Here is a 24,793-nt window from a genome sequence, read left to right on the forward strand (position 1 = left end):
CCTTTTTATACAGGTTTCTCCTCCCCTTTAGCTGGGGAAAGATAGGGAGCAGCAGTCGCTGGCTGACCGTACGTGGGTGGTGAGGAACAAGAGCAACAGAGAGGGCCTCTGGTTTTAACGTGACCTAAAATCAGAAGCGTCTTCAATCACGAGTCCGCACCGGGACCTGCAAGAGAGCTGTAGCCATCACTGCTGGAGCAACAGTAGCCCTCCACAGCAACGAAAGACAGCGTCTCTTTCCGTGCCTCAGAAAGAAAGGCCCGACAACAAAGGCCATCACTGCTGGAGCAACAGTAGGCCTTGGTGCAGGCCGGTGGTGAGGGCACTGCCTGCGCTGGGCAACTCCCCGCTCCCCTTCCCCTAGGGACCAGCCAGCCCTTGCTGCTCCTCACAGGAGGGACTGTTGGCTGGCCGCCTGCATGCTGCCGCATGCTCTTCAGATATGGCCCAGCAAGCGTCCCTGGTCCCTCTCCACCTCCTGTCTCCAGAAGAGAGAGCTCTGTCCCTTCCTTTTGCTGCAGCAGCAGCTCCCAGGCCCTTCTGTCCCAGCTCTCTGGTGTGAGAGCTGGGCAGGCAGGCACACAGAAACCTTCCTGGCTTTTTTTTGTGCGTGTCGGAATGTCACGGGCAGGCACCGGGTGTAAGTGTTTTGCACGAGTCACTTCTGCTTGCTTTTAAGACCCTTTTTTGGTACTGGTCTTTCAGGGAAGGCTTATGCAGGCGAGAAGACAACCTCTCCTGTAGTGCTGAGGAAGGGAGAGAAGGCGGCAGGCAGGTTTCCAGCATCATGTGCTCGGCTGTGAGCCGTCAGCAGCAGGATGGCACGGGCTGGCCTGAAGCCCCTTCCCGGGGCTGGTGCTCGCTTCCCCATTCACTTCCCAAGGCAGAGGCCAAGTCAGAGGGGCACTGAGGGGGCTGCGCAGACCACTGTCCCCCCCAGCATCACTGTCTCCCTGGCACCCAATCTCATCCACCCCTTGCTTTGACTGAACAGGGAGAAGAAGAGCTTTGGCCTCCGCGGGACCTGGTGGTGCTGGCTGGTAGCCCTCCTCCCCTTCACAGTCCTGCTCTTGGCAGTGCTCGTGCTTCTCCGGTAGCACGCTGCCTGGCCCATGGCGACAGCTGACGGGACCGTGGAGCCCGGTGGAGGAGGGCTGTTTGTGAGCCAGGGTTCCCAGCCCGGGGAGGTTTCCTCGCCACACGAGAGGCTGCACAGCTCTCGTGCCAGTCCCAGGAGGCGCAGCACCTCCTGCTGACTCGCTGCGAATGACCCCTGCCTCCTCTGGCATCGCCCTGGGAGAGTGGTGGCACTTGGGCCTAGTGCTTCGGCACAACCGAGAACGCGGTCGTGCAGCTGCGTGAGGCTTGATTGCTGCTCCACCACGGTCTCTCTGATGGCTTCCGCTCTGCCACCTGGCAGCTGTGGGGCAGCCTAGGTATGTGCCCTGGCCTCCCTTTCCATTGGGAAACCCCGGCTGCCGCCAGGGATGAGAGGCCTGGCTCCACGTGCTGGAGCTCTCGCACAGCCCAGGGAAGAGGGCAGCTCAGGAGCCGCTGTCTCTGCCAGAGGCAGGCCACCGTCCATGACAGGCACTGTGTGGATGGAGGGATGGGAGAGCTGGAGGGCTCCCCTGTCTGAGCTGGGGCAGCGGGGGGCTTGGGGAGGGATCAAGGGAGCAAGAAGGGAGCGAGCCTGCTGGGAAGATGGCGACAGGCTGTGTAGCTGCAGGGGAAGGACCAGTGGTAGCAAAGAGCTGTGTGTGCCGGCGGCAGCTGGTCCTTGGGAACGGGGGAAGCAGCTGGAAATTCAGCAACAGGTCGCTGCAGGAGCCTCCCTTCGGCACTGTCCTCGAAGAAGTGGGGTGGCGCTGGCCGCCTCTGAGTCGGTGGCTCAGCGTCAAGGAGGGAGCCTGGGTCACGGTGGCAGCTGCTCAGCAGGCGATGACATATGGAGGATGTCACTGTTAGCTGATTGTGTCGCTTGAGGACAGCTGACGGGTAAGCGATGAGCTAGAGAGGAGGCCACTGCTGGGTGACTGTGAGCACTCCCGTGAGGGCAGAGGGCCAGTCGTCCCGCACAGAGGCCCCGGGCTCACTGTGCAACTCGCACTGTGCGGTGAGGTCCTCGTCCTCCTCCCAGCGGGGCACGGCCATCTTCTCCTGAGGTACCCCGTGTGCCACAGGGCGCTGACAATGGCTTCTGCCTGGGAGAGGAAACATCACCGCTCAGGCCTGGAGAAAGCAGCAGTTTTCCTCCCCAGACTCCTTGCTGAGGTCTCCCCCAAGAGCGACAGTCAGACTGTCCACGGAGTGTTGCTCTTTGCAGATATTTCAGGTGGGGTGACACGAGCCGTTTTGGGACACACCGGGCCCTTTGGAGCCCCGCCCCTGCCCCTCAGGCAGAGTGGCCATCTTGTCACTGCTGGGATGCCCAAAGAGAGCGGGATGGGTTATCTTGGGTGGTCAACCACAGCTGCCACCAGCACTGAGCCGGGGCATGGGAAGGTGTGACCTACAGGCTCTCGGGCCAGGCAGCGTGGAACTGGCTGCCAGGTCCTTTGGCCCACGTGGGCATTTCCTGACTTCTGGGTGCCCGTGTTACAGGTTTCACTGCTCTGACGGAGAAATTCATCCAGAGGAGCGGCGCAGACAGAGGCACCGATGAGCTGGCGCAAACCCTCAATTACTACCTGTGTGACATTTTGGAGGGTAAGAGCCATGCTGCAGGACTGTCTGGCATCGGGCCGTGAGGCTGCTCATGGAGGGTGGAGGCAGACCTGCTGGGCAGCCTGGTCCTGCCTCCTTTGAAGGGCTGGAGCTTTCTGTGGCCCGGAGGAACAGGAAGAGCAGCCAGGGTCTCCTGGCGAGTCAGGACCAGCGCAGGTCCTTTCTGCTCCCCACTGTGGCTGAGGAGGCACCCGCTTTCTCAGCAGCCACCTCTGTGTCTCTGGCGTGAACACCCGGCTCAGTGATGCGTTAGGGCCCAGAGCAGGCTGAGGGCATCCAGCAAGTGCCAGCGCGAGAGTGACCTGAGGGTGCTGGCACTGACGTGTGTGTGCGTGTGCGAGACCCTCACGAGCCCCTTTTCACAGGGCACATCTTGACCCTTCCGAGCTGACCGTGAGCACATTGTGGCCACCCCTTTGGCAGCACTTGTAGAGCAAAGCAAGAGAGTCCTCAGGGATGATGAAGGGTGTGGAGCATCTCTCCTGTGAGGAAAGGCTGAGAGAGCTGGGACCGTTTAGCCGAGAGAAGAGAAGGCTCAGGGGGGATCTTAGTAATGTGCCTAAAACCTGAAGGGAGGGTGCAAAGAGGACAGAGCCAGGCTCTTTCCAGCGGTGCCCAGTGTCGGGACCAGAGGCCACGCCACGGGCACGCACTGAATCACAGGAGGTTCCCTCTGTACGTCAGGAAACGCTTTGACTGTGAGAGTGACTGAGCGCTGGCACAGGTTGCCCAGGGAGGTTGCGGAGTCTCCCTCCTTAGTGCTCCTCTCTGGGCAGAGGGGCTTGCTCCGTGGCTTCTGGAAGAAGGTGTCCACATGACTCTTCCTTTCCTTCCCTCTGTCCACAGAGATGCTGATTTTTGGAGGAGACATCTTGAAGTTTGCTGGTACGTACTTAGGACGACGATGCCCACGTCTAGTCATCTGCAGCATTTAACTGTTGTGGCGGCCATTTGCTCTGCTCTCCTTCTCAGGAGGCTCTGTGCAGCACCTTGAGCCAGCTTTCTGGCCAGGCATGCACCCCGCCCTTTCTCCAGGCTTCTCTTTCCCCCCGGGCCTGCCTGCGGTTTGGCTTTGGCAAGGGCTGTGGCTCCCCTCACTCTGCCCCCACTTGTAGGGCCCTGGGCTGGGGGTGGGGGCAAAGAAGCGCTGAGAGGAGGAGACCGCCTAGAAAGCGCAGCCCAAAGGTGTGTGTTGGGGTGGTGGTGAGGGGCAGGGAGGCCCTGGTGGTGGCGGAGCTCGGGCTGCCAGGCTGCGAGGCGGGGAGGATTCCCTGGTGTGCTGCAGCTGCAGAGGAGCGCTTGGGGCAGGGGGTGCCACCGCTGCCGGCTGGCTGCTGCTGTGGCTGGCCCGGGAGAGGAGAGGTGTCCCGGTGCCATCGTCCTGGAGGACCATGCCCTCCCACAAGCCCATCTTCCTCAGCACATTGGCCGGTTTCTGCTGTCCCTGCCACTGAGCGTAGGTCGGGGAGAGTCAGGTCTCAGCAGAGCCTTTACCTTCCCCTCGCTTTCCCCAGGGGATGCTGTGCTGGTGCTGTGGAGAACAGGACCCCAGGAGCTGGCTAAGACCATCAGCCTGGTGCTGCAATGTAGCTGGCAGATCCAGAAGAAGTGTGGGAGTCGTGACACGCACGTGGGTCAGAAGGTCCAACTGAAGATAGGTACGGGCGCTGTGCCAGGCGCAGATCCGTGGCACTCTCCCGTGCCATAGGGTGCTTCTCACGGGCAGGGAACGCGGGGATCCCTACTGGGGCTAGTGCCAAAGGAAAGCATGTCCTGCGAGCATTCAAGGGGCCAGCTGTAGTCGGAGTGGGGATGGGAGACCAGGACTGCTGGCTTTGCGTGCGTTTGCAGATGCAGAGGAAGCTTAAAGGCAGAGCGGGTGTCAGATCAAGTATTAGGGTCTTTGAATGCCTGCTTTAGCACAGACGTCTGCGGGAGGTAGTTCTCCTTTCCTTTTTTTCAGGTGGGGGCGGCTTTGCATCCTTTCCCCTGCTGGATTCTCCCCTGCCTTTCACAAAGAGCAAAGGGGAACTGCTTTGCATGCGGCTGTGAGAAGGGCTTTGGCAGGCTGTTGTGTTTTCTCAAGCAGACAGCTCCAACCTGCCTGCACGTAAACGGAGCAGGCGGTGATCAAGCCCGCTGGTTTGCTGGGCTTCTGGGGCAGGCAGCTGGGCAAGATGCCCGGCACTCTCAACACATTGTCAATGTCACCTTTGCTTGTCTCTTTCTAGACACCCGTTTCAGGGACCTGTGTCAGTATCCCCCCGAGTAGGACGGAGGACGCCCTCCCCTTCCATAAAGCCCGTCTCCCCACTGGGCTTCAGATTAGCTTCTGACCAGCGGAGATGCTGGGGACTGTAGAGCTCAAAATGTTCCCTGTGTCAGTTCTGCTTCTCCCTCTCTCTCTCTCTCTCTCACCAGGGATCTCTGCAGGGTCCATGAGCCTCCTGACTGTCGGAGACAAGAGGCGGCAGTACTTCTTGATCTGCGGCCAGGCCCTGGGTGAAGTTTGTGAGGCTGAACAGCTTGCGAATGCAGGTGAAGTTATCCTCTCAGCCACCTCCTGGGAGCTCTGTGAGCAGCACCGGCTCAGGACCAAGCGTCTTGCAGGCAAAAGAGCTGTGAAGGTAGGTGGATGGGACGGCCTCTAGAGCGATTCCGAGGGCCCGGACCTGGGCATGAATGAGGGAGGTGTCAGAAGGCCGAGGAATGTGGAGAGAGCTGTAGCTGTGAAAGCGGGCAGGCAGCTGAAGCTCTTGTCCTTCCATCTCGGGGGTAACGGTGGGCTGGGCTCGCTTGGTTTGAGGGGTCGGGAGGCACTGGAAGGGTTTTGGCCCCACCAGCAATGTCCTCTGTGGGTCATGGAGCTGTTGTTGACAGCTGGGGGATGCTTGGGTGATACCTGCCCAGCTCCGGTGCTTCTGAGGAAGTACTTGTGTCCCATCCAGCCAGGTGGGCTTGTTGTGCCCTTTTCTGGGCAGTGACGGTGGAGGGCAGGCTCTGTCCCCTGGACTCCTGGGGAGGCCAGTGGCAGTGCTTTCATTCTGTGTGTCTCCAGGTTACAGGCATGGATTGGATGTCTTGGTCAGAATGCCAAGACGCTTTACGCAAGCTTGTACAACGCTCAGTGAGCCACGGCTTGGAAGGGGAAGGTGGGTGCCAACTTCACCTTGTTCTGTGATTGCCCGGAAAGGTGGGGCCTGGCTGCTTCAGGGGCCAGAGAGGAACCACCTCCGCCCTCTCCCCCCTTTCGGATAGCACTCCTGCTTTTGGCCCTCCTGTGCCTCAGCTGGGGCAGTCGCTGCTGCTGCCTCCTCCTTCCAGGGGACAGCTCTGCCCCGAGCATCTGGAGGTGGCAACATGAGCAAACGCAGAAGACTCTTTCTCCCCCGTTTCCAGCGCCAGCCCCTGCTTTCCAACACCTCGTAGTCCCATCCTCCCAGCAACCAGCTGCATTTTCTCTCCTCAGGTGCCATGAGGCCTGCTTTTCTCTTGCCCAATGATTATGATGCGGAGGAGGTGCTTAGGCAGTACATACCAGAAGCTGCTCTCAGGAAGGTACGGCCAGGCCGCCACTGCTGGGGGCTGCATTTTTGGAGGGTAGAAGAAGTGGTGCATTGCAGAGATGGAGTCTTCACGAAGACAGACAAACAAAAGAAAATGCACCCTGAGACAACAACGCGGGGAAACTGAGCCAAGGAGCACCGGTGCTGCACCATTGTGTGCGTTGTCCTCAGAGAGACACGGGTGGCGGGAGGCGGACTTCTGTCTCTCTGTCTTTTCCGTGGGTATGGTGCTGGAGGTGCTGCGGACATGATGGTGGCATAAAGGGGAGATTCCACTGAAGTCCCTAGAGCATCCCTGAGGGTCGGCCCTCATGCCCATACCTGTCCCAAGATGGGGTGTTACCGGAGCACCTTTCTCTCCTTTGTCATTTGTGTTATGATTCGGCATCTGCCTGCCGCAGGCTGGGCAGCCTGCCGGCCGTTTGCACTGAGGGGAGGCTTTATCCCTTCCTCCGGTAGTACCTGCTATTGCCAGTACGCCTGCCGTCCCTCGGTATCTGGTGTGGGCAGTAAGCCCCCAGGAGAGCAGGCTGGTGAAGCCGTCGTGCTCTTGTCTTCCAGCTTGATGACAGCGTGCCGCTGGACCTCTTCTCTGAGCTACGGCCAGTCACCAGCCTCTTCATCCAGCTGCGGCTGGCTGAGGATAAAACCACAGTGGAAGTCTACACGATCCTCCGCAATGCCAGCAGGATGATGCGAGAAATCCTCTGTCCTCACAAGGGCGAACTCAACAAAGTCCTCCGGTTTGATAAAGTGAGTGTGGGGGAGCAATCGCCTCCCCCCACGCTGAGAGGGTGGGCAGTGAGCAAGAGGGAGAGACTCCCTCTTAGGCATTGTAGCAAGATGTGCTGCATCTGTCCTTGGCAGGGCTGCACGTTCCTCTGTGTGTTTGGACTCGCTGGAGAAAAGCTGCCCTACGAGAGCCTTCACGCCTTGCAGAGTGCTATTCAGATCTTCAACTCGTGCTCCACAATGCTCGGGGAAAGAGAGTGAGTGTGTGGCGGGGGTGAGGGGGGTGCATGCTGGCTGGGACGGCGCAAGGGGGCTTACCAGGAAGAGACGTGCCTTCCAGCTTGCCCTCCCTTGTCCCTGGCAGGAAGGAGGCAGTGCCCTGAGAGGTGGCAGGTGACCCCTGGGCTTAGCCCATGGCAGCCAGGCCGAGTCCCTCCGAGCACACCCTGCTAGCCACCGCGCTGGAACGAGCCCTCGCAAGGGCGAGAGGCTCCTTGGTGTCAGAGGCAGGCCCTTCTGGGCGACTGGCCCATGACCAGGGATGGGGCCCAGCCACCTGATCTCAAGATGCTGTCATGGCAGGCGGTGCCATCGTGGGCGCCTTCCTCCCTCCCTCCCTCTTTGCTCACGAGAGGGCTGTGGCCTTCTGCAGGTCGCAGCTCAGGGAATGTGGCCTCAGGGGAAGTGTCCAAAACTTGCTGCATGCGCTCTACCCCTGTCCCTTGTCCCTTGCAACCCGGGTATGTTGCGCCCCTGAACTCTCCAAGTCCCCGAGACCCGTGCTGGCAGGGCAGGATGGCAGGTGGCCCAGGCTAGCGCCGAGGGGAGGTGCGGGAAGGGATGAAGCCGGGCGGGCTTCATGAAGGGGCGCTGCTGAAGCCGCACTCTTTCCCCGTGTGCCAGGGCAGTGTCTGTTGCAGTTACCAGCGGGACGGTGTTCTGCGGACTCACTGGCCACCCTGTGAGATATGAATACACAGGTACGAGGCGTGTGTCTGAGGTGCGGGAGGCTGTCGTGGGCCTGCTTAAGCATAGCAGTCTGGAAGAGGAAGGTGGGCTGGGAGAGGGCTTGCCCAGCAGCCCGTCAGGAACGGCCCAGGCAGCTCTGGTCCTGGCCTGGGGCGGGAGAATGGGCTCCGTGGCCGGTTGTTCCCCTGAGTTCTCCTGACCCCGCCGTGGGGTTGGCCTGTGCCGGAGGTGAGGCAGCCATTGGCCTGGAAGGGTGCCGTGGGGCTGGTGGCACCGGCACACCAATGCGTGCTCTCTCTTTCTCTCTCTGGCAGTCATTGGCCAGAAGGTGAATTTGGCAGCCCGGATGATGGTGCACTACCCCGGGCTGGTGTCCTGTGATGCAGTGACCTACGCCACCTCTCGGCTGCCCCCTTACTACTTCAGGGAGCTGCCGGCGAGAGAGATGAAAGGCCTTAGGCATCCTGGCACTGTCTACCAATATGTGGGGATCCCCGAGGAGAGGTGAGTGTCCTCTGAGAGGGCTGGATGAGGGGACGGTGGCACCGAGGGTGCAGCCTTGGCCAGCAAAGAGGAGTTCTGCAGAGAGAGACCAAGCTGGTCTCCCTTCCCTGTGGCTGAGAGGGTCGGAAGCCCTCGCGTGGGAGGCTTTTTGCCTTTCTCCCCTGCTGTCTCCTGCTGGCTCTGTCCAAATGGCTTTCGACTGTGCTTTCCGTGCTGTGCTTGCTCCAGCCCATGCCCTGGTAACGCTGACCCAAGGAGGTTTTTGTCCCAGCTGCTTCTGAGCAGGAAGCTTTGGGCCAGTCCGGTTCCCATGGGGAAACGTGGACCATCGGGACACTCTTCCTCATGTCTTCCTGCTGAAATCTCAGCTCTTCCCCCGGGCCAGGAGTTGACCCCCTCTTTGGATGAGGGTTTGAATGTTAACATTGCCGTCTCTTTGAAACTACGGGAAGACTTGAGCCAAAGGTGCCAGGTGCTTGGCATCCCAACCCGTTCAGTGACACAAGTCCTCCTTTCCAAGGCACTTGTTTTTCTTGGCCAACGTGGTAAATGTCTGCTAGCCAACAGCACACCCTGGCTTCTCTCGCGTGTCTCCGATTTCTCTGGGTATGGCCTCTGGTGATGGACTCTCGATACGTTCTCCTGCCGCGCCGTGGCCATTGGGCTTCTTTATGCTTGCAGCTGTCCTAGCGTGCAGCTCGAACGTTGGCTAGGGGAGCGTGCAGGGGCTAACACGCTGCTCGAAAGAAAAGCAGGTACCCGAGGAGCAGCACGTCCTGCCCCTCCCTGCCAGGCTGCTTCTCTACGTCCCTTGGCTTCTCACCAGCTAATTGACTTGTGTTTTCTGTTCCCCTGTTTCTAGCATATTTGGCATGGCTCTTACCAAGAAGAGGTCCGAGTACGTCCCATTGCTGGGTAGGTGGAGAACGCCTTGCTCTTCTGAAGCCGTTTCTTCCCCTTGGTAACTTTTAGTGCCACGCTGGGAAGGGAGAAGCTTTTGCCAGGGACGGTGTTGCCTGCAGCAGCCCTAAGGAAGTGCCGCCTGTCTTGGTCACTACTTGGCTGATATCTTTGGGGTGGAAAGCAGGGTGAGGCGCCTGGTGCTCCCTGCCGTGCTCCAGACCTGGTAGGAAGGTTCCTTTCAGCTATGGAGCTGCTCACCCCCTGGGGGCTAAACTGATCCCTGTCTTTGGGATCAGGAAAGAGATTTCCTTCTGCCAGACTGACAGAGAGTTTGGGTGGTAGGTTCTCCCCCTGGTAATCCTCAGCGTTCCTTTCTTGGCAGCATCTGGGTGTAGATGTGGAAATGCCAGGACACACGGGATGCCTTTAATCACTCGGTGTCTTGCCGGATGCTTTGGGCCTTGTTATGGGTTAGGCCTGGTAGGCAGCTCAGCCCCACAGAGCCGCTCGCTCCCCACAGTGGGATGGGGAAGAGAATCGGAAGGGTAAAAGTGAGAACACTGGTGGGCTGAGATACAGGCAGCTTAACAGGTAAAGCAAAAGCTGCGCACGTGCGCAAGGCAGAATCGGGCACTCGTTCACTGCTTCCCATCGGCAGGCAGGTGTCTAGCCATTCCCAGGAAAGCAGGGCTTCATCATATGTAATGGTGACTTGGGAAGACAAGCGCCATAACTCCGAATGTCCCCCCTTCCTCCTTTTTTCCCCAGCTTTCCTTGCTGAGCACAGCATCATATGGTATGGCAATAGGCCTGTGGTCAGTTGGGGTCAGCTGGCGCAGCTGTGCCCCCTCTCAGCTTCTTGTGCACCCCCAGCCTGCTCGCTGGCGGGGCGGCGTGAGAAATGGAAAAGGCCTGGACGCCGTGCAAGCATTCTTCAGCAATAACTAAAACATCGTTGTGTTATCGACACCAATGTTTGGTCGCAAATCCAAAACACAACACCATACGAGCTATTCCTGAAGAACATTAACTCTAGCCCAGCCAAAACCAGTACAGGCCTGAAGACGCTGCCTTAACTCCCGGGAAGCGCTCTGTGGCTCGTGGTACAGCAAGGAGATGCTTTGAGCCTCTTTGGGACATAGCTGCCTGCAGCGACTCAAATCATCCCTTCCAGTCTTGTGCTGGATCACTGTGGGGAGTTGCATGGGGCCGGCTGAATCTCTGTGCCTGTGGGAGGGGAGGGGTGCGGGGCAGGGAAGAGGGCATGGGAGCCGCGCGGTGGGGCAGGCGGGCCCACTACTGCTCTGAGGAAGGCAGAGGTGCAAAAGCTGGGATGAGCGGGCGGGAAGGAGGCCTGGGTGCAGGCAGGCTGGCGGATGTAGTGGCGGGGAGGGAAGCTGTGGTGGAGGGTGCCAGCAAAAGGGACGGCTCTTTGCTTTTCAGCACGCGCCAGCAGCTCGTTTTCTTGTTTGTCTTCCCAGGTCGGGAGAAGGAGATTGACCTCTTTGTCAGCTGCTTGAAAGCCTATAAGGCTTTAGGAGAAAGGCACATCCTGGCATTTGAGGGCCCGATGGGCTCCGGAAAGAGCCACTTACTTACTGAACTGGCCTATTTAGGCCAGGCTGCTGGCCACAGGTACAGGTTTTTGACCTGCAGCTTTGGGACACTGCCCCTGCCCGTCCCCTGGCAGCCATGGAACACTCCAGCCCCTCTGCCAGTGCGCCTGGCCCTTGGGCTGCAGCCTCCCGAAAAAGCCTCCTGGAGACACTCGCTAGGAGCTCCTGCGTGCTCTGCTCCCGCCTCTGCCTCTTTGGGGAGTTGGAGGTGGCTTCTTGAGCCATGGCCTTTCCTCCTTCACCTCTGGGCCAGGCACAGACAGAAGGAAAGAGCTCAAGCTCAGTGCTTTTCATCTGACTCCAGACCCAACAGACAGCAGGGCGGCCTGTCTCAGAAGCCCTGCTTGCCCTCTGCGTGTTTCCCAGAAGGAGCACTGGGGCAGAAAAGCCTTCCCGTGGTCTGGGAGGCAGACTGCTAAGGTCTGGAGCCCAAAGGCAAACTCACCGCTTGCTCCATCCTTGCCTCTTAGCCCCGTGAGTTCCTCTGCAGGGGGGACGTAACGAGACCTGGGCTGGCGCTGCGGAGACACAGGGCCTGGACCTGGCTCTCCCAGTGGCTTGGCAGCAAGTGCCCCTCTGTGCCCTTTCTCGTAGGAGGAGTGAAAAGCTTGGCCTTCTCTGGGAAGCACTTTGAGATGGGTGGCTGAAGAGCTCCCCCCAAGGGCATCTCCACCCCTTTTGTCTTAGAAGGCTTGGGCTGTTGGGGATCTCAGTCCCTTTTGCTTTTGCACGGCAGGGTAGTTGCCATGGAACTGCTAGAGGTCAACGTGAGGCAGTCCTTCTCTGCCATCCGTACGCTGACGGCCAGGGCCCTGGGCCTCCAGGACTGTGAACTGTGCAGTGACAGGCAGTGCATGCTGCAGACAAAGCTCCGAGGGACAATCGAAGAGAGCAGCTATTGCCTCCTCAATGACGTTTTCCTTGTCAAGGTGAGCGCGAGAGGCCTCTCTGGCCCTGGAGAAGGCCTTCTCACGAGCTTTTCTGGGTCTGGCGTCGGGTGGGCACGCTGCTGGGAGTGCCTTAGCTCAGGGGTGGGAATCGCAAGGGTCCTAGCACACGTTTCCCATTCCTGGGCCCGGGGGGCTCCCTGACTGTGGTGAGATCATGTCCCGTGCTGCATCTGGCAGTGCCCGGTGCCTTGTTCGGCACCCTGGAAGTGGCATTGGAGAGAGGCTGGTGCTGACCTCGTGCTGAGGTCACTGCTGTGTGAGTGCTCTGCTCCAGTCAGCCCAAGATTCCCACAGCCAGAGAGCCAGCTCTTCGGCCCACCCCCAAGCCCCAGCTCTGCCAGAGACCCTCAGCAGAGGGCCTTCGCTTTAGGCTCCAGGTGAAGTCCCCCCTGTGGCTCCTTGCGCCTGTGTTGGGGAGAGGGAAGGTGCTGAGGCCAGCAGAGGCGGTTTGCTCTGTGGTCTTGCTCGGTGGGTAGGTGTGCCCTAGCCCCGGAGTGATCTTTCTCCCTGACTCCTTTTCTGGCCAGTTTCCCGTTTCGGACAAGGTTCGCGAGATGCCTGAAAGTCAAAGGAAAACGGAATTGCACTCGACTTGGGCAAAAGTGCTAGAGAAGGTGAGCATTTCTCCTCCTTCCTCCTGGGTCGGAGAAGGAAAACAACCCTGCCGGCTGTGGGCTCTGCACCACAGCGTGTGAGCGGGTGAGAGGACCAGGCATCTGGGTTATCGCCATTCAGGGCCTGAGAAACCCCCCACCTCCTCCCCGCAGCCCCACAAGCACACCCAATAACTTTCCTCCCGCAAGGTGTGCCCTGGAGGAGGAACGATGTCTTCTGCATTCCCTTGCCCAAGCTCCCTCCTTCTGCAGGGCAAGTGATGTTAGGTGTGACCTTAAAGTCTCCAAGAAATTAAGAGTCAGTAAGCTTCTGAGCAGGGAAGTGGTTGGGGAGAGACATCAGAGCATCCTCTCAAGAGACAGAGGTTAAATCTCCTCCCCGGAAGACACTTGAGAATCCACCGGACTGCCCTCAGAACACCCTGCTTTTTTTCAGGCCATTGGAGCAGAATTTGGCATATTTGTCATCGACAATGCCCATTTCATCGACCCTGCCTCCTGGAGTATCATGTCACCCCTGCTCCAAGACGTCTCCCTCTTCACGGTCATGAGCTTAGCTCCAGGCTACGCGCGAACAGAGAGCTTTTGCAAAGCCGCAGCAGAGAACACAACATCCCAGCAGATCACCTGTCTTCACCTGGACGAGCTGAAACCTTCAGCCATGGTGCAGAAAGTCTGCCAGGGCCTTGGAGTGGTCAGCATCTCCAGGGATCTAGCGAGGTAAGTTCGAAGCAGGGGAGCTCTTCCTGAGGGCTTGAACCTATGCAGACCATGGAAGGGACTCACCTCCCCAGGAAAGGGAGCGCAGGGCCGCTAGAAGCATCAGTGCCTCTAGCAAGTACTGGGCGCGGGTTGCTTTTTATGCCTCGCCCTGGCAGGTGGGAGCCGAGAGTGGGCAACTCCCTCGGCACAGAGCGTGGGAGGTGTCAGCCCTTCGCTGTTGCACAGGGAGGAAGGGAGGAAGGGAGGAAGAGTCCCAAGCCCAAGCGTGGCTGGGGTGTGAAAAGGCCTTGGTCTAGGTGGCCAGGCTGTGGGGGAGATTCCCCGGGGCAGAGGTCTGCCCTGCTGCCAGAGAGGATCTAGGCTCCCGAGGAGAGGAAAGGCAGGGCTTGCTGCTCTGTGCTTTGGGCATTGTCCGCAATTCTTTTCCGATGGACTTCCGTGAAGGCTGGGGGTTCAGGGGGGCCCAAAAGCTCAAGCCAGCGGGAGGACCGTCCCTTTCAAAAGTGAGGTGTAGCTGTGACGAAGATGCTGGCTACCCTGCTATGCCCGAGTTACTCGCCGCCCACCTGAACTGTGTTTCACCTTACTTTCCTTGTGGGGGTCACTGCCGGGTCTGCTCCTGTCCAGGTTCCTGATCCAAAGAAGCTTGGGGGTCCCCTATTACTGCGAGGAGCTGCTGCGCTGCCTTTGTTGCAACGACATGCTCTTGTTCCGCAACCGGAGGCGGGGTGAAAAAGCAGAGGACAACTGGGAGAACCTGATCAGTAAGCACCTTTGCTGCTGACTAGAGAGTCGCTGTGGCGCGTTGTCTGCAGCACAGTCTTGCCCTGTCGTTCCCCCATGGATCTGGGCAGAGTCAGATCTTGCAGCAGTGCAGAAGTTGGTCTGGCGGAGGTTGTGGGCTCCTGTGTGCCTCGCTGTTGGGACAGCCAAAGCAGGGGCTAGCGAGTTCTGGTGGCTTGGAGGGGCCTAAATTCTTGGGGCGGGGGTTGGGGGGCTAAACCAGAGGGGAAATTGTTCCGGAGCACATGTGTTTCTGGTGTTCCTTAGGCATTCTAATGGGCACGTAATTTACCTTGCCCAAACGCCAGCTCGCTTGAGAACAAACCCCAGCTTGGGGTGAGGGACAGGCCCGGGAAACTTGAATCCAAAACCATAAATCCCCACAAGGGTGCTGGTAACGGAAGAAAACGGTGGTAATGCCACCGAGAGAGCAATGCCAGCCAGAGTGCCGTGGCCTTGGGAACAGCCAGGACTGACGCTCCGTTTTGCATGACCACCGGCAATTTCCCTGGCTGCGGACGTAGCGCTGTTGAAGGCAGCAATGCTGCTGCTTTCTGTCCCAGGGCGTTCAGTCGCCCCCTGGGAAGTCTGGAAGCTTTGACTGAGGGACTGTTTGGGAAAGCTGGTCTGAAGGCAGAACATCTTTGGGAGGGCTGTGCAAGGAAACTGTTTTGCTCTGCTTAATGACCCACGTTCAGCGCAGGCAGGTCAGCGCGCCCACACTGGCCCGTGTAAGGTGGGACTTGTCCCATCTCAGGTGAAGTTTGAAATGTTTGCAAGCTGCAAGTCACTTTGCAAATTGCCTTATTCGTGCTCTCCTGCTCCACCCAGCTTCTGCAGTCGAGGCTTCAGCCCTCGCAGCAACCTCGAGCTCCAGCGCGGGGAATGATGGCAGGGTCTGCATCATCAGACCAGACGTGAACCTGGAGAACACCATGCTGCCCGCCAGCTTGAAAGGTGAGGGGCCGAGCGCCGCTCTGCCGGCTCGCGGCTGTGCTGGGGCCCCTTCCCGGGGCATCGGCTAGAGGGAGGCTGGGCATCTGTGTGCTGCAGAGTCACCCTCTCAGCTTGGGGGCTCTGCTGGGAAGGTGGCTCCAGTCCAACCAGGAACAGGCCTGGGGTTGCGGGCAGCCCTTTTCCCCTCCTGGGCGTGGACCAGCCGTGAGCGTGCTGCCTGCTTTCCAACAGCGGGTAGGAGAGAAAAGCTTACTGGTGCAGCACTAAAATGGCTCCCTTTTCTCACAGAAGCAAAGCCTTTGCTGGGAAAAATCTTTGACTTGCCTCTGACTCGACTTTGAACGTGGCTTCTACCTCGCTATTCTCTTTTTAAGTTCCCCAGCTAGCGCTGGTCTCAGGGCACTTAATCCAAACCAAACCCGTTTTTTTTCTGTGGATTGCCACGGAAATTCCCCCGTAGCCAGGGGAGCTGGATGGGGGAACTGTCAATGAGTGTCTCTCCTCTCTAGCCATAGCCATTTGTATGAACCTTGGAGAAGCGTCATGCTAAAAAGTTGTTTTGTCCAAAAAAAAAAGACGACAACCAAAAGAAAGGAATAGTATCGTCTGGCCAAGTTAAGACAACTGTTGTGGGGAGCTCTGAGTCCACCTCTGATGTGGGGAAAGTTCTCTGTTCTCTCTGCGCACTACTCCAGATCTGGTAGGGCGCATCATGGGATGCGTGTACCTGCTGGATCCTGCCCTCCTCACCCTTGGTGGAGGAGCGTGCGTTTGAGCGTCTTGCTCTTCCCCAGGCCTTGTGGCCTGCGATTCCAACAGGAGCGGAGCCATTTTGAAGACGCCTACCCTGGGTTGCGATTGCCCAGCAGGTGCAGTCCCGAGGAGAGGAGGCCAAAGTCGACCCCGTTTCATGTGTTGAAACTTCCCAGCCTCTCCAGCCTCAGCATGGGGAACAGGCAAGAGAGAGACGTGTTGCTGCTTTTTGACAGAGATTGCGCTGGCTCAGCTGGACCGGATAAAGCCGCTGAAGCAGATGGTTTTGAAGTTTGCAGCTGTCATCGGGCCAGTGTTTACCACCCAGCTGCTGTCGCACATCCTTCCCACTGGCGTCAGGCCCAAGATGAACTGCTTGTTGAACACGTTGGTGAGCGACAACATCCTTAAGCGGCTGAAAAGCACAGAGGTGCCAGAAGATGTCCAAGATCCTACCAAGGGGCCAGCCACCTCTCTGCGGGCAGAGCGCGGTAAGTGGTAGCAGTAAGGCGGACAAGGGAGCTCCCAGCTGTGTCCCGGCGGGGCTCCCCAGGGCATGGTGCGCTTCCCCCCGCCAGTGATGGGTGGGTGGAGCTCAGGCAGGCATGGCTGTTCGGGATGGGTTGTTCAAAGATCTTACAAGTCAATCTCAAAGCACACTAGCTTTGCACCGGAGGGAAGTCCGCACCAGCCGTCCCAAGTGCCTCTGCTCCCCTGCCTCCAAGCACTGCTCACAGCGCAGGCATGGGAGGGCTTGTGGAATCCCTGACATCCTCTCCCAGCCGCCTGCAGCGTCCAGATCAAAGATGCCCTCCAGAGTGCCCCGGGGCCTTTGACAGGCTTTTACTTGGCTTTGATTCCCCTGTGGCCCAGGGCGGGAAGCTCAGGAGGCTGGGAACCGCCTTGCCAAGAGCGGGGAGAAAGCGCTGGCCGGGGCTTGCTTCGGCTGGCGGCAACATCCCCAGCTCCTGCCTGGAGTGCAGCTGAGCACTGTGTCCCCAGGGCTGTGCTAGCGTCAGCAAGGCGAGCGGGCCCTTTCTCCCCGTGCTGCAAGGCTCGGTGTGCAGCAGCGCTGGTTCTCTGCCGAGGATGTGCATGACTTTCATACCCCGGCTGGGACGGCCCTGAGCCCTGGCCCCAGCTCGGGCTGCCGCAAAGGCCCTTTGCCTTGCAGGTGTGGAGAGGCCCTCTCTGAGCAAGACGACTGTGGAGCAGCAGTCTGGCGTCCTGGCCTTCTGTGTCCTGCTGCTGCGAGAGGCTGCCTATGAGCTGTGGCCCGAGAGACAGCGGGTCGCCTTGCACTGCAAGTGTGCCGCCTTCCTGGAGCAGCACGCGCACAAATGCAAGAGCTGCAGCCAAGGGGACTTTGTTGCCTTCCACCGCTTCGCCGTCACCAGCACCCAGGACGGAGGGAGCCCTCATGGCCCTGCTGCCCAGGGCGACTCCCGCAGCTGGGAGGCCTTGGTGCTTGCAGGAGAACAGCTGAAGAGGGCTAGGACCCACGGCACTGAGGGTATGCTGTGTACCATGCTCTGCAGCCCGGGCCCTCCTGGAGGCCAGGGGTGTGTGCTGGGGATCGGGTGGGAGTAGATCTGCTAGGGATGAGCCCAGGAGGTGAGGACGACCACTGCAGACTTTCCTCAGTCTGTTGGGACCCTTGCAAGGATCCTTGCAAGCCCGCTGGGAAGAGCAGCTCTTACCCCCGGGGTACGCGAGGAGGTGTCTAACCCCCTGTTTTCTTTCCAGATGCTGCAGATGCTCTGCAGCAGCAGCAGGCTTTCAGGGAGGAGGATTTTGGGTGAGCAGACAAGGTTTTGATTATTTTTGAAGCCAGTGAGCTCAGGGTCTCCAGAGGAGACAAAGGAAGCGGCAGCATTTGGCTGCCGGTTGTGACTCTAGCTTAGGGGAGAGGCTTTCTGTGCGGTGGGAGCTGGGAGGAAATGGCCACGGCGATGAGAGAGTGCTTGAGGAAGCCTGTGGGCTCAGAGTGATCGTCACCCTCCACTGGAGCAGCCCTTGCTTTGCAGTTCCTCCAGAGTAGCGCTGCAAACTCTGCAGGGGAGAGGGACTCGAGTGCTTTGCCTGTGGGAGGTGACAGAAAGCCCAGCTTGTCTTTTTCTCCCTACCTACAAAGCACCTGTATGAGTCCTGCCTGCCCGTGGCCTCGTGCTCTGCTTTGAACAAAGGGCTTTTGATGCCGTCTCTGTGGGGAGAAGGACCAGTATAGGTGATGCCCGTGTATTCTGTGCTCTCTTCTTCCCCTGGGAACTGTCCTCTGACTAGTGTGGCAGGGCGGTTTCTGGCAAAGAGCGAAGAGACAACTGAGCTGCCCAGCAAGACCGACGGGAAGCACAACGGCACATGTGAATGCAAAGCCATCGTGGAATCGGTGCTTGTGCCTTTGGCTCGCCACTACATGGCAATGGGCGATGCTGCCAGAGCCTTTTACTACCTTCTGGAGTGCGCGGCTGCCTACCTGCATGTCTCCAACAGCTACATGGTGAGTTGCCCTGCTTGCCAGGACCCACTGTGCACGGAGTCCTCTCAGTCGCCTGGCTCTGGGCAGGACAACTTCCCCGTTGCAAGAGGGCATGCCTTCGCGGGGCCTTGGAAGGGAAATGCTGGGTCAGACCCTGACTTCTTCCTCCGGTTTGCCTCTTCTGCGGCAAGAGACACAGGGCACTGTGCCCTTAGCACGAGGAGCATTAGCAGGGAGGCGGTCTGAAGGATCACTGGTGCCTGTGCTCTGAGCCAGGGTGACTGTGTTTGAGCGGGCATCACCAGGGAGAGAAGCAGGCTCTCTTAAGACAGATGCCAGAGGCAACGGGGGAGGACAAGGCTGGCCATGGGCTCTGCACCCACGCTCACCTGCTCTCTGTGTGCTTGCGCAAAGGCCCTCATGAAGCTGAACGAAGCGGAGGTCCTGAGGAGCTCGGTAGAGAAGAAAGTGAATGTGATAGCCCGCTTTGAAGAGGCCACCTTCTTCAGCCTCAAAGGGGAGGTAAAGAGACGGGGAGGTCTGGAGGGACCGCCTGGGGGACGCAGCTGGATGCCTTCCCCAGTTGCAGTGGATATCCCTGGCATCTCCAGCCACTGGCAGATTCCTGCAGTCTCTTGGGCAACTACTCCATATCGGGATGATTCCCTTTTCCTGTGCAGGTCTGCTGTCATATGGGACGCCTGAAGCTGGCAAAGAAAATGATCAGGAAGGCGCTGAGCCTGCTCAAAAGGCAGTTTCCCCGGACCTCCGTTGGAGCCTTTGTCAAGCCGCAGCTGGAAAAGTTTCAGTGTGCCGCTTATGTTGCCAGAAGAGCATCCTCCCTTCCGCAGGAGGCCCGGTAAGAAGCAGAACTGAGAACCCGGGAAGGAAGAGCCATTTCCTACCTGGTCCCAGGCATCTGGGCCCAGACCTGCCTAGACTTGAGGCCACACCTAACCTGACACATAGGCCTTAGCAGGACCGAGGCGTTAAGGACCGATGTGCGGGTAAAACAGGCAACGACAGAGCCCCACGCTCCCTCCCCTCCCTGCGCAGTCATGGGAACAAAGCACGCCTTTTGGTAAAAAGCAGCTTGCAGCCGGGGATGTGGCTGCTGACACGTGTTGGCTGCGGCAGGGGGTTGGTGGTGACTGGGAAGAGAGCGCTGTAAAGAGGGAGTAGAGGCTGAAGAGGGGCAGGGGTCTGCAGGCAGGACCGGGACATGGGGAAGGAGCAGTAGGTGGAGGTGAGGTGTGAGAATCAGGAAGCTCAGGGGCCGATACCCCTTTTCCTGCTGGTTCCCGGCTTTGCTTGGCCCCCCCCCCCGGCGCTGTAGTGCCAACGTGCCCTCTCGAGCGGTCAGCTTCCCCCGGCAGCACTTCTTTGCCCCCTTCCGCTCTGGCAGCCCTCTCTCCATCAGCTCCCTTTCCTCCGAGGAGGTGTAACTGGCTTGTCCGCCGCCCTGCTTTCCCCCGGCCCTGTCCGATTTAGCACTGTACAGCTAGAGCCTCTGGGCCCAGCAGTTTCTCTTGTGTGGCAGGAGGAAGAGGCTAGCCTGGCTGCTGCGGCAGAGCTGCTGCCTTTCCTTACTGGAGCACCTCTTCAGCCTGGAGGGCACTTCCAGCGGACGGACGTTCTCCCGCCTGGCAGCGCGCATGAAGGCCAACACGGACAGGGCGGCAGACTCCTATCGGGCAGCAGACTCCCGCCACAGATAGACTTAAACCAGAAGGGTGGAGCTGAAGTCAGCTAATTACACATCTCCTCCATGATGACCTTTGTTGTTGGGCCTTTCTTTCTGAGGCACGGAAAGAGACGCTGTCTTTCGTTGCTGTGGAGGGCTACTGTTGCTCCAGCAGTGATGGCTACAGCTCTCTTGCAGGTCCCGGTGCGGACTCGTGATTGAAGACGCTTCTGATTTTAGGTCACGTTAAAACCAGAGGCCCTCTCTGTTGCTCTTGTTCCTCACCACCCACGTACGGTCAGCCAGCGACTGCTGCTCCCTATCTTTCCCCAGCTAAAGGGGAGGAGAAACCTGTATAAAAAGGCAGGGGGTGACAGGAAAAGCCCCAGACGCCGAGGGGACTTGGGACAGCTATCGCCAAAGGTTTTGCCTTGTCTGAACCCGTCGGGGGACTGGAAACAACACGCCCTTCTGCCTAGCATTGCCCCCAAGTCAGCGTCTGCAGCAAAACTCTACAATTACGGTGTATAAGCAGCGCCGCAGACACTGGGGAACAATGTGGGGACACAGCACGCAGGCAGGTCATACATCCGCTCCTCCCTCCCGGCCAGCTGGCAGCACTCCTTCTAGTGGCAGAATTCCTCGGGCTCGTCCCCTCTGGCTGCCTACCAAGGGCTTGGGCATGAGAAGGGTTTGCATCCGGAGGTTACCTTCCGCGCTTCGCACTGAGGCACCTGTAGGTTTGTGGCAGACCTCAAAATTGCGGGCATAGCTACCGCTGTGCTCACTGAGATGGGCAGGAGCTCACTGGCGAATTGCAGCTCGGTTCGGGAACGGCAGGATGGCAGGGGCTTCATTCAAGGAGCTTCCAGTTGCCTGCAGGAGCTCTGCATATGCAGATTTTCCTCTGGCACCCTCCTTAGCACACAAGTTCCACGGCCACCACAGAAACATCGGGCATGCTGAGCTTACAGCTGTGCCACGCCTTCTGGCCCAGAAGCTTCCATTTCGTCACACAGGTGTTAAGCAGGACTGGGGTCCCTCTGGCTGCAGGTAACGGCCTCCCTGCTGCCAGCTGGGACCGTCAGTATGTGTGGCATCTACTACAGTGGCCAGTTATGCCTTCAGCTAGGAAGGCTGTGGCTGTGCCGCAAACAACTGCCTTCCTCCTTACGTTTCTGTCTTACAGAGTATGGAAATAGATGTCCAGCTGGCTGTTTGAACGGTGCAGGTTTTCACCGGCACTGGCGTGCACTGCTGGCCTCAGACTAGCTCCTTGCAAACTCCACCATCTTTTCCGTCCTTTCACAATGGTATATATATTGCAAACGGACACCTGCAAACGCCTGAGAGTAACATAAAGGCTTGGTGGAAAAGTAAAATAAAATGAAATAAAATAATCATATCTATTTGTCCATAGCCGCTTCTTCTTCTTCCTCCCTCTTTTTCCTCTCACCCATTCTTTCTTCTTTAATTTCTGCTCGGCTTCTGTTTCCAGCTACGCTGTGCCTGGTCTCTCTCTGAAGCCCACCCTTGCAAACCACCCACCTCAGAGCAGTTCTCAAATTTTTCCCATTGATCTTTGCCTGTCTCAGTAGCTGGAAGCAAAACAAACTCCAAAGCTTCTGTTAAACTCTGGGTGCGTGGCCACATGGATGTGAAGAGACTGAAAGTTGGTACTGAGTCAAGCCAGAGCCGGGAGGAGCGTTCAGTCGAGATTTTTGCAGTGGGCTTGCAGAGGACGCAGACCCAGGTAGACGCGCTTCTGGATAGGCTCCCCCTTGACATCCAAGCCCTCGCACATGGGAAGCGAATCTTTGTAGGCCAGCTGTTATTCTTGTACGGTTTCGATCTAGCGGAGGCAGTGGGGCTTCCTGCCTTTGTGCTGGTGGTGGGTCCACCCCTCGCTGGTGCTGGGCAAAACAAAATCTGGAGGGGAGCAAGAGGTGGCGATGTTGTAATGGGCTCAGACTGGCAGCAGGCAGCTGTCTCTTCTCGAAATGAGCGGCTTAGCTTAACTGCAATAACGGGCCGGCTGGATTATTGTGGTGATTCCACCTCATTTTGTTGTATCTTTGGGGGGGGAACAGTCCCCCAGGCTGAGCCCATGGCGTTGCCCCGTGCTCCAGGCCCTGTTCCAGGCCGTGAGGGCTCCCTGTGGCCGCAGCAATGGGACACTGTGGCCACGCCCCCCAGGGCGCGGCCCCGCCCTCAACCACCACCCATGGGGCATGCCCTGCTGCACACCTGTCTGTCACCTCGGGAGGGCGGGGCCCTGTGGGGGCTGCCCACAGGGGAGGGAGAGAGAGAGAGAGAGACTGCTCCGCCCTGCCCCATCCCAGGACAGGGCCGTGTGCAGCAGAGGCCCTCCCCCACGCCCCCGCAGGGCCGTGTGCAGCGCAGCGCCCTCACCTCGTGGGGCCCTCTCTGATGCTGGTTCCCTGGTCATGGCTGTAGTGGGTTGACCCTGGCTGGATGCCAAGGTGCCCACCAAAGCCGCTCTATCACTCCCCCTCCTCAGCTGGGCGGGGGAGAGGAAATACAACAAAAGGCTCCTGGGTCGAGATAAGGACAGGGAGATCACTCATCAATTACCGTCACGGGCAAAACAGACTCGACTTGGGGAAACTAAATTAATTTATTACCATTCAAATCAGAGTCGGGTAATGAGAAATAAAACCAAATCTTAAAACACCTCCCCCCCACCCCTCCCGTCTTCCCAGGCTCAACTTCACGCCCGATTTCCTCTACCTTGTCCCCGCCCCGAGCGGCGCAGGGGGACGGGGAATGGGGGTTGCAGTCAGTTCATCACGCGTTGTCTCTGCCGCTCCTTCCTCCTCACGCTCTTCCCCTGCCACATCCCTCCCACGGGAGACAGTCCTCCACGAACTGCTCCAATGTGGGGCCTTCCCACAGGCTGCCGTTCTTCACAAACCGCTCCAGCGTGGGTCCTTTTCACTTGTCCTTCCCACGGGGCGCAGTCCTTCAGGAACGGGCTGCTCCAGCGGGGGTCCCCCCACGGGGTCACAAGTCCTGCCAGCAAACCTGCTCCATTGTGGGTTCCTCTCTCCGCAGGTCCACAGGTCCTGCCAGGAGCCTGCTCCAGCGCAGGCTTCCCACGGGGTCACAGCCTCCTTCGGGCACCCACCTGCTCCAGTGTGGGGGTCCTCCGCAGGCTGCAGGTGGATATCTGCTCCACCGTTAACCTCCATGGGGACAACCTGCCTCACCATGGTCTTCACCACGGGCTGCAGTGGTATCTCTGCTCCGGTGCCTGGAGCACCTCCTCCCCCTCCTTCTGCACTGACCTTGGTGCCTGCAGGGTTGTTTCTCTCACACAGTCTCACTCGAGTCCCTCCCGGCTGCTGTTGCGCAGCAGTTTTTTCCCGTTCTTAAATATGTTATCACAGAAGCGCTACCACCGTCGCTGATTGGCTCAGATTTGGTCAGTGGCAGGTCCGTCCTGGAGCCGGCTGGCATTGGCTCTGTCGGACACAGGGGAAGCTTCTAGCAGCTTCTCACAGAAGCCACCCCTGTAGCTCCCCCCGCTACCAAAACCTTGCCACGCAAACCCAATACACCCATTGACCCATCTGGCGAGTCTCCCAACCGGGTATCGTGGACCTGTCGGTGAAGGAAGGTTTTTCCCTTTGGGTTTTAATCCTTTCTCTGAAAACAGGGTGATTCATGTCCTAGAAATGACAGTTCTTTCTGTTTTATGAAGCGTGGGGGAGTTGGTCAGACTAAAATGCCTACGTGGGATACGTGTGAACCTGAGCAGACTACTTGCCTCCCGCCTGACCATGACCGAGTCCTGAGGACATCAACTCCACGAGGCATTTACTTGCACTGGTGGTCCATCATAAGGACCGTAACATCCATCTCTCTGGATGCCCTGGTAAGTCCTCTTCGTCCCTGTCTGCCTATGTTTCTGTGTTTCTTCCTTCAAAGGCTGTGTCACACACCCAAGCTCCAAGACTTAAAAGGAATTAAAGGGCCAGAAGTGCAAGCCAGGCCAACAATAACTCTCTATCAAAGTTTAAACCGTAACAAACATGTCAAGCAGCAGTCGTCTCTGAGACTAAAGATATCCTACAGCATGAGTCCTACAGACTCAATGATTCTATGACTCTATTTAAAAGACGTGTAGATGAGGCGCTTAGGGACATGGTTTAGTGGGCATGGTGGTGTTGGGTTGACGGTTGGACTCGATGATCTTAGAGGTCTTTTCCAACCTCAATGATTCTATGATTCTATGATTCTATGATTTGAGTGTAGATCACCTGAAGGATGCCTCAAGACTCTTCAGATGCATCCAGTCATCGGGAGGTGGTTTCAGATCCTCTCCACAGTTGTGCTGCAACTGTGAAGAGTTACAGAGATCCTCCAGAGGGTAGAATTAGTGCCGCTTCATGCTGTGGTGGGTTGACCTTGGCTAGCCGCTAGCTATCCACCAAGCTGCTCTATCACTCCCGCGCCATCCGCCGGACAGGGGGAGAAAATGTGGTGAAAAGCTCATGGGTCGCGGTAAGGACAGAGAGATCACACCAATTACAGTCACGGGCAAGACAGACTCGACTTAGGGCAATTCAATTTATTGCAAATTAAACAGAGTAGGATAATGAGAAACACGAACACATCTTAAAACGCCTTCCTCCCACCCCTACCGTCTTCCCAGGCTCAACTTCACTCCCGACTCTTCTACCTCCGAGCGGTGCAAGGGGACAGGGAGTGGGGGTTGCGGTCAGTTCATAATGCTTTGACCCTGCCGCTCCTTCCTCCTCACGCTCTTCCCCTGCTCCAGTATGGCATCCCTCCCACAGGAAACAGGCC

At 58.4% G+C, this 24,793-nt stretch overlaps 1 protein-coding gene across 1 annotated transcript; it reads left to right on the plus strand.

Moving 5' to 3' along the window:
• Window positions 1-1,704: 1,704 nt before the first annotated feature.
• On the plus strand, window positions 1,705-20,061 carry LOC143173263 (adenylate cyclase type 10-like). Its single transcript, XM_076363478.1, is given in 26 exon segments — window positions 1,705-1,857; window positions 2,061-2,177; window positions 2,179-2,335; window positions 2,605-2,709; window positions 3,574-3,612; window positions 4,242-4,385; window positions 5,149-5,354; window positions 5,786-5,879; window positions 6,197-6,285; window positions 6,855-7,046; window positions 7,161-7,282; window positions 7,929-8,005; window positions 8,309-8,498; window positions 9,361-9,413; window positions 10,883-11,036; window positions 11,754-11,946; window positions 12,495-12,581; window positions 13,018-13,301; window positions 13,932-14,068; window positions 14,928-15,044; window positions 16,034-16,288; window positions 16,972-17,310; window positions 18,089-18,297; window positions 18,691-18,798; window positions 18,957-19,135; window positions 19,817-20,061. Coding segments are annotated over 26 exon segments (3,978 nt in total). The 3' UTR covers window positions 19,995-20,061.
• The last annotated feature ends 4,732 nt before the right edge of the window (window positions 20,062-24,793 follow it).

The sequence above is a fragment of the Aptenodytes patagonicus genome, unplaced genomic scaffold, assembly GCF_965638725.1.
Source record: "Aptenodytes patagonicus unplaced genomic scaffold, bAptPat1.pri.cur scaffold_43, whole genome shotgun sequence".
Classification (NCBI taxonomy): domain Eukaryota; kingdom Metazoa; phylum Chordata; class Aves; order Sphenisciformes; family Spheniscidae; genus Aptenodytes; species Aptenodytes patagonicus.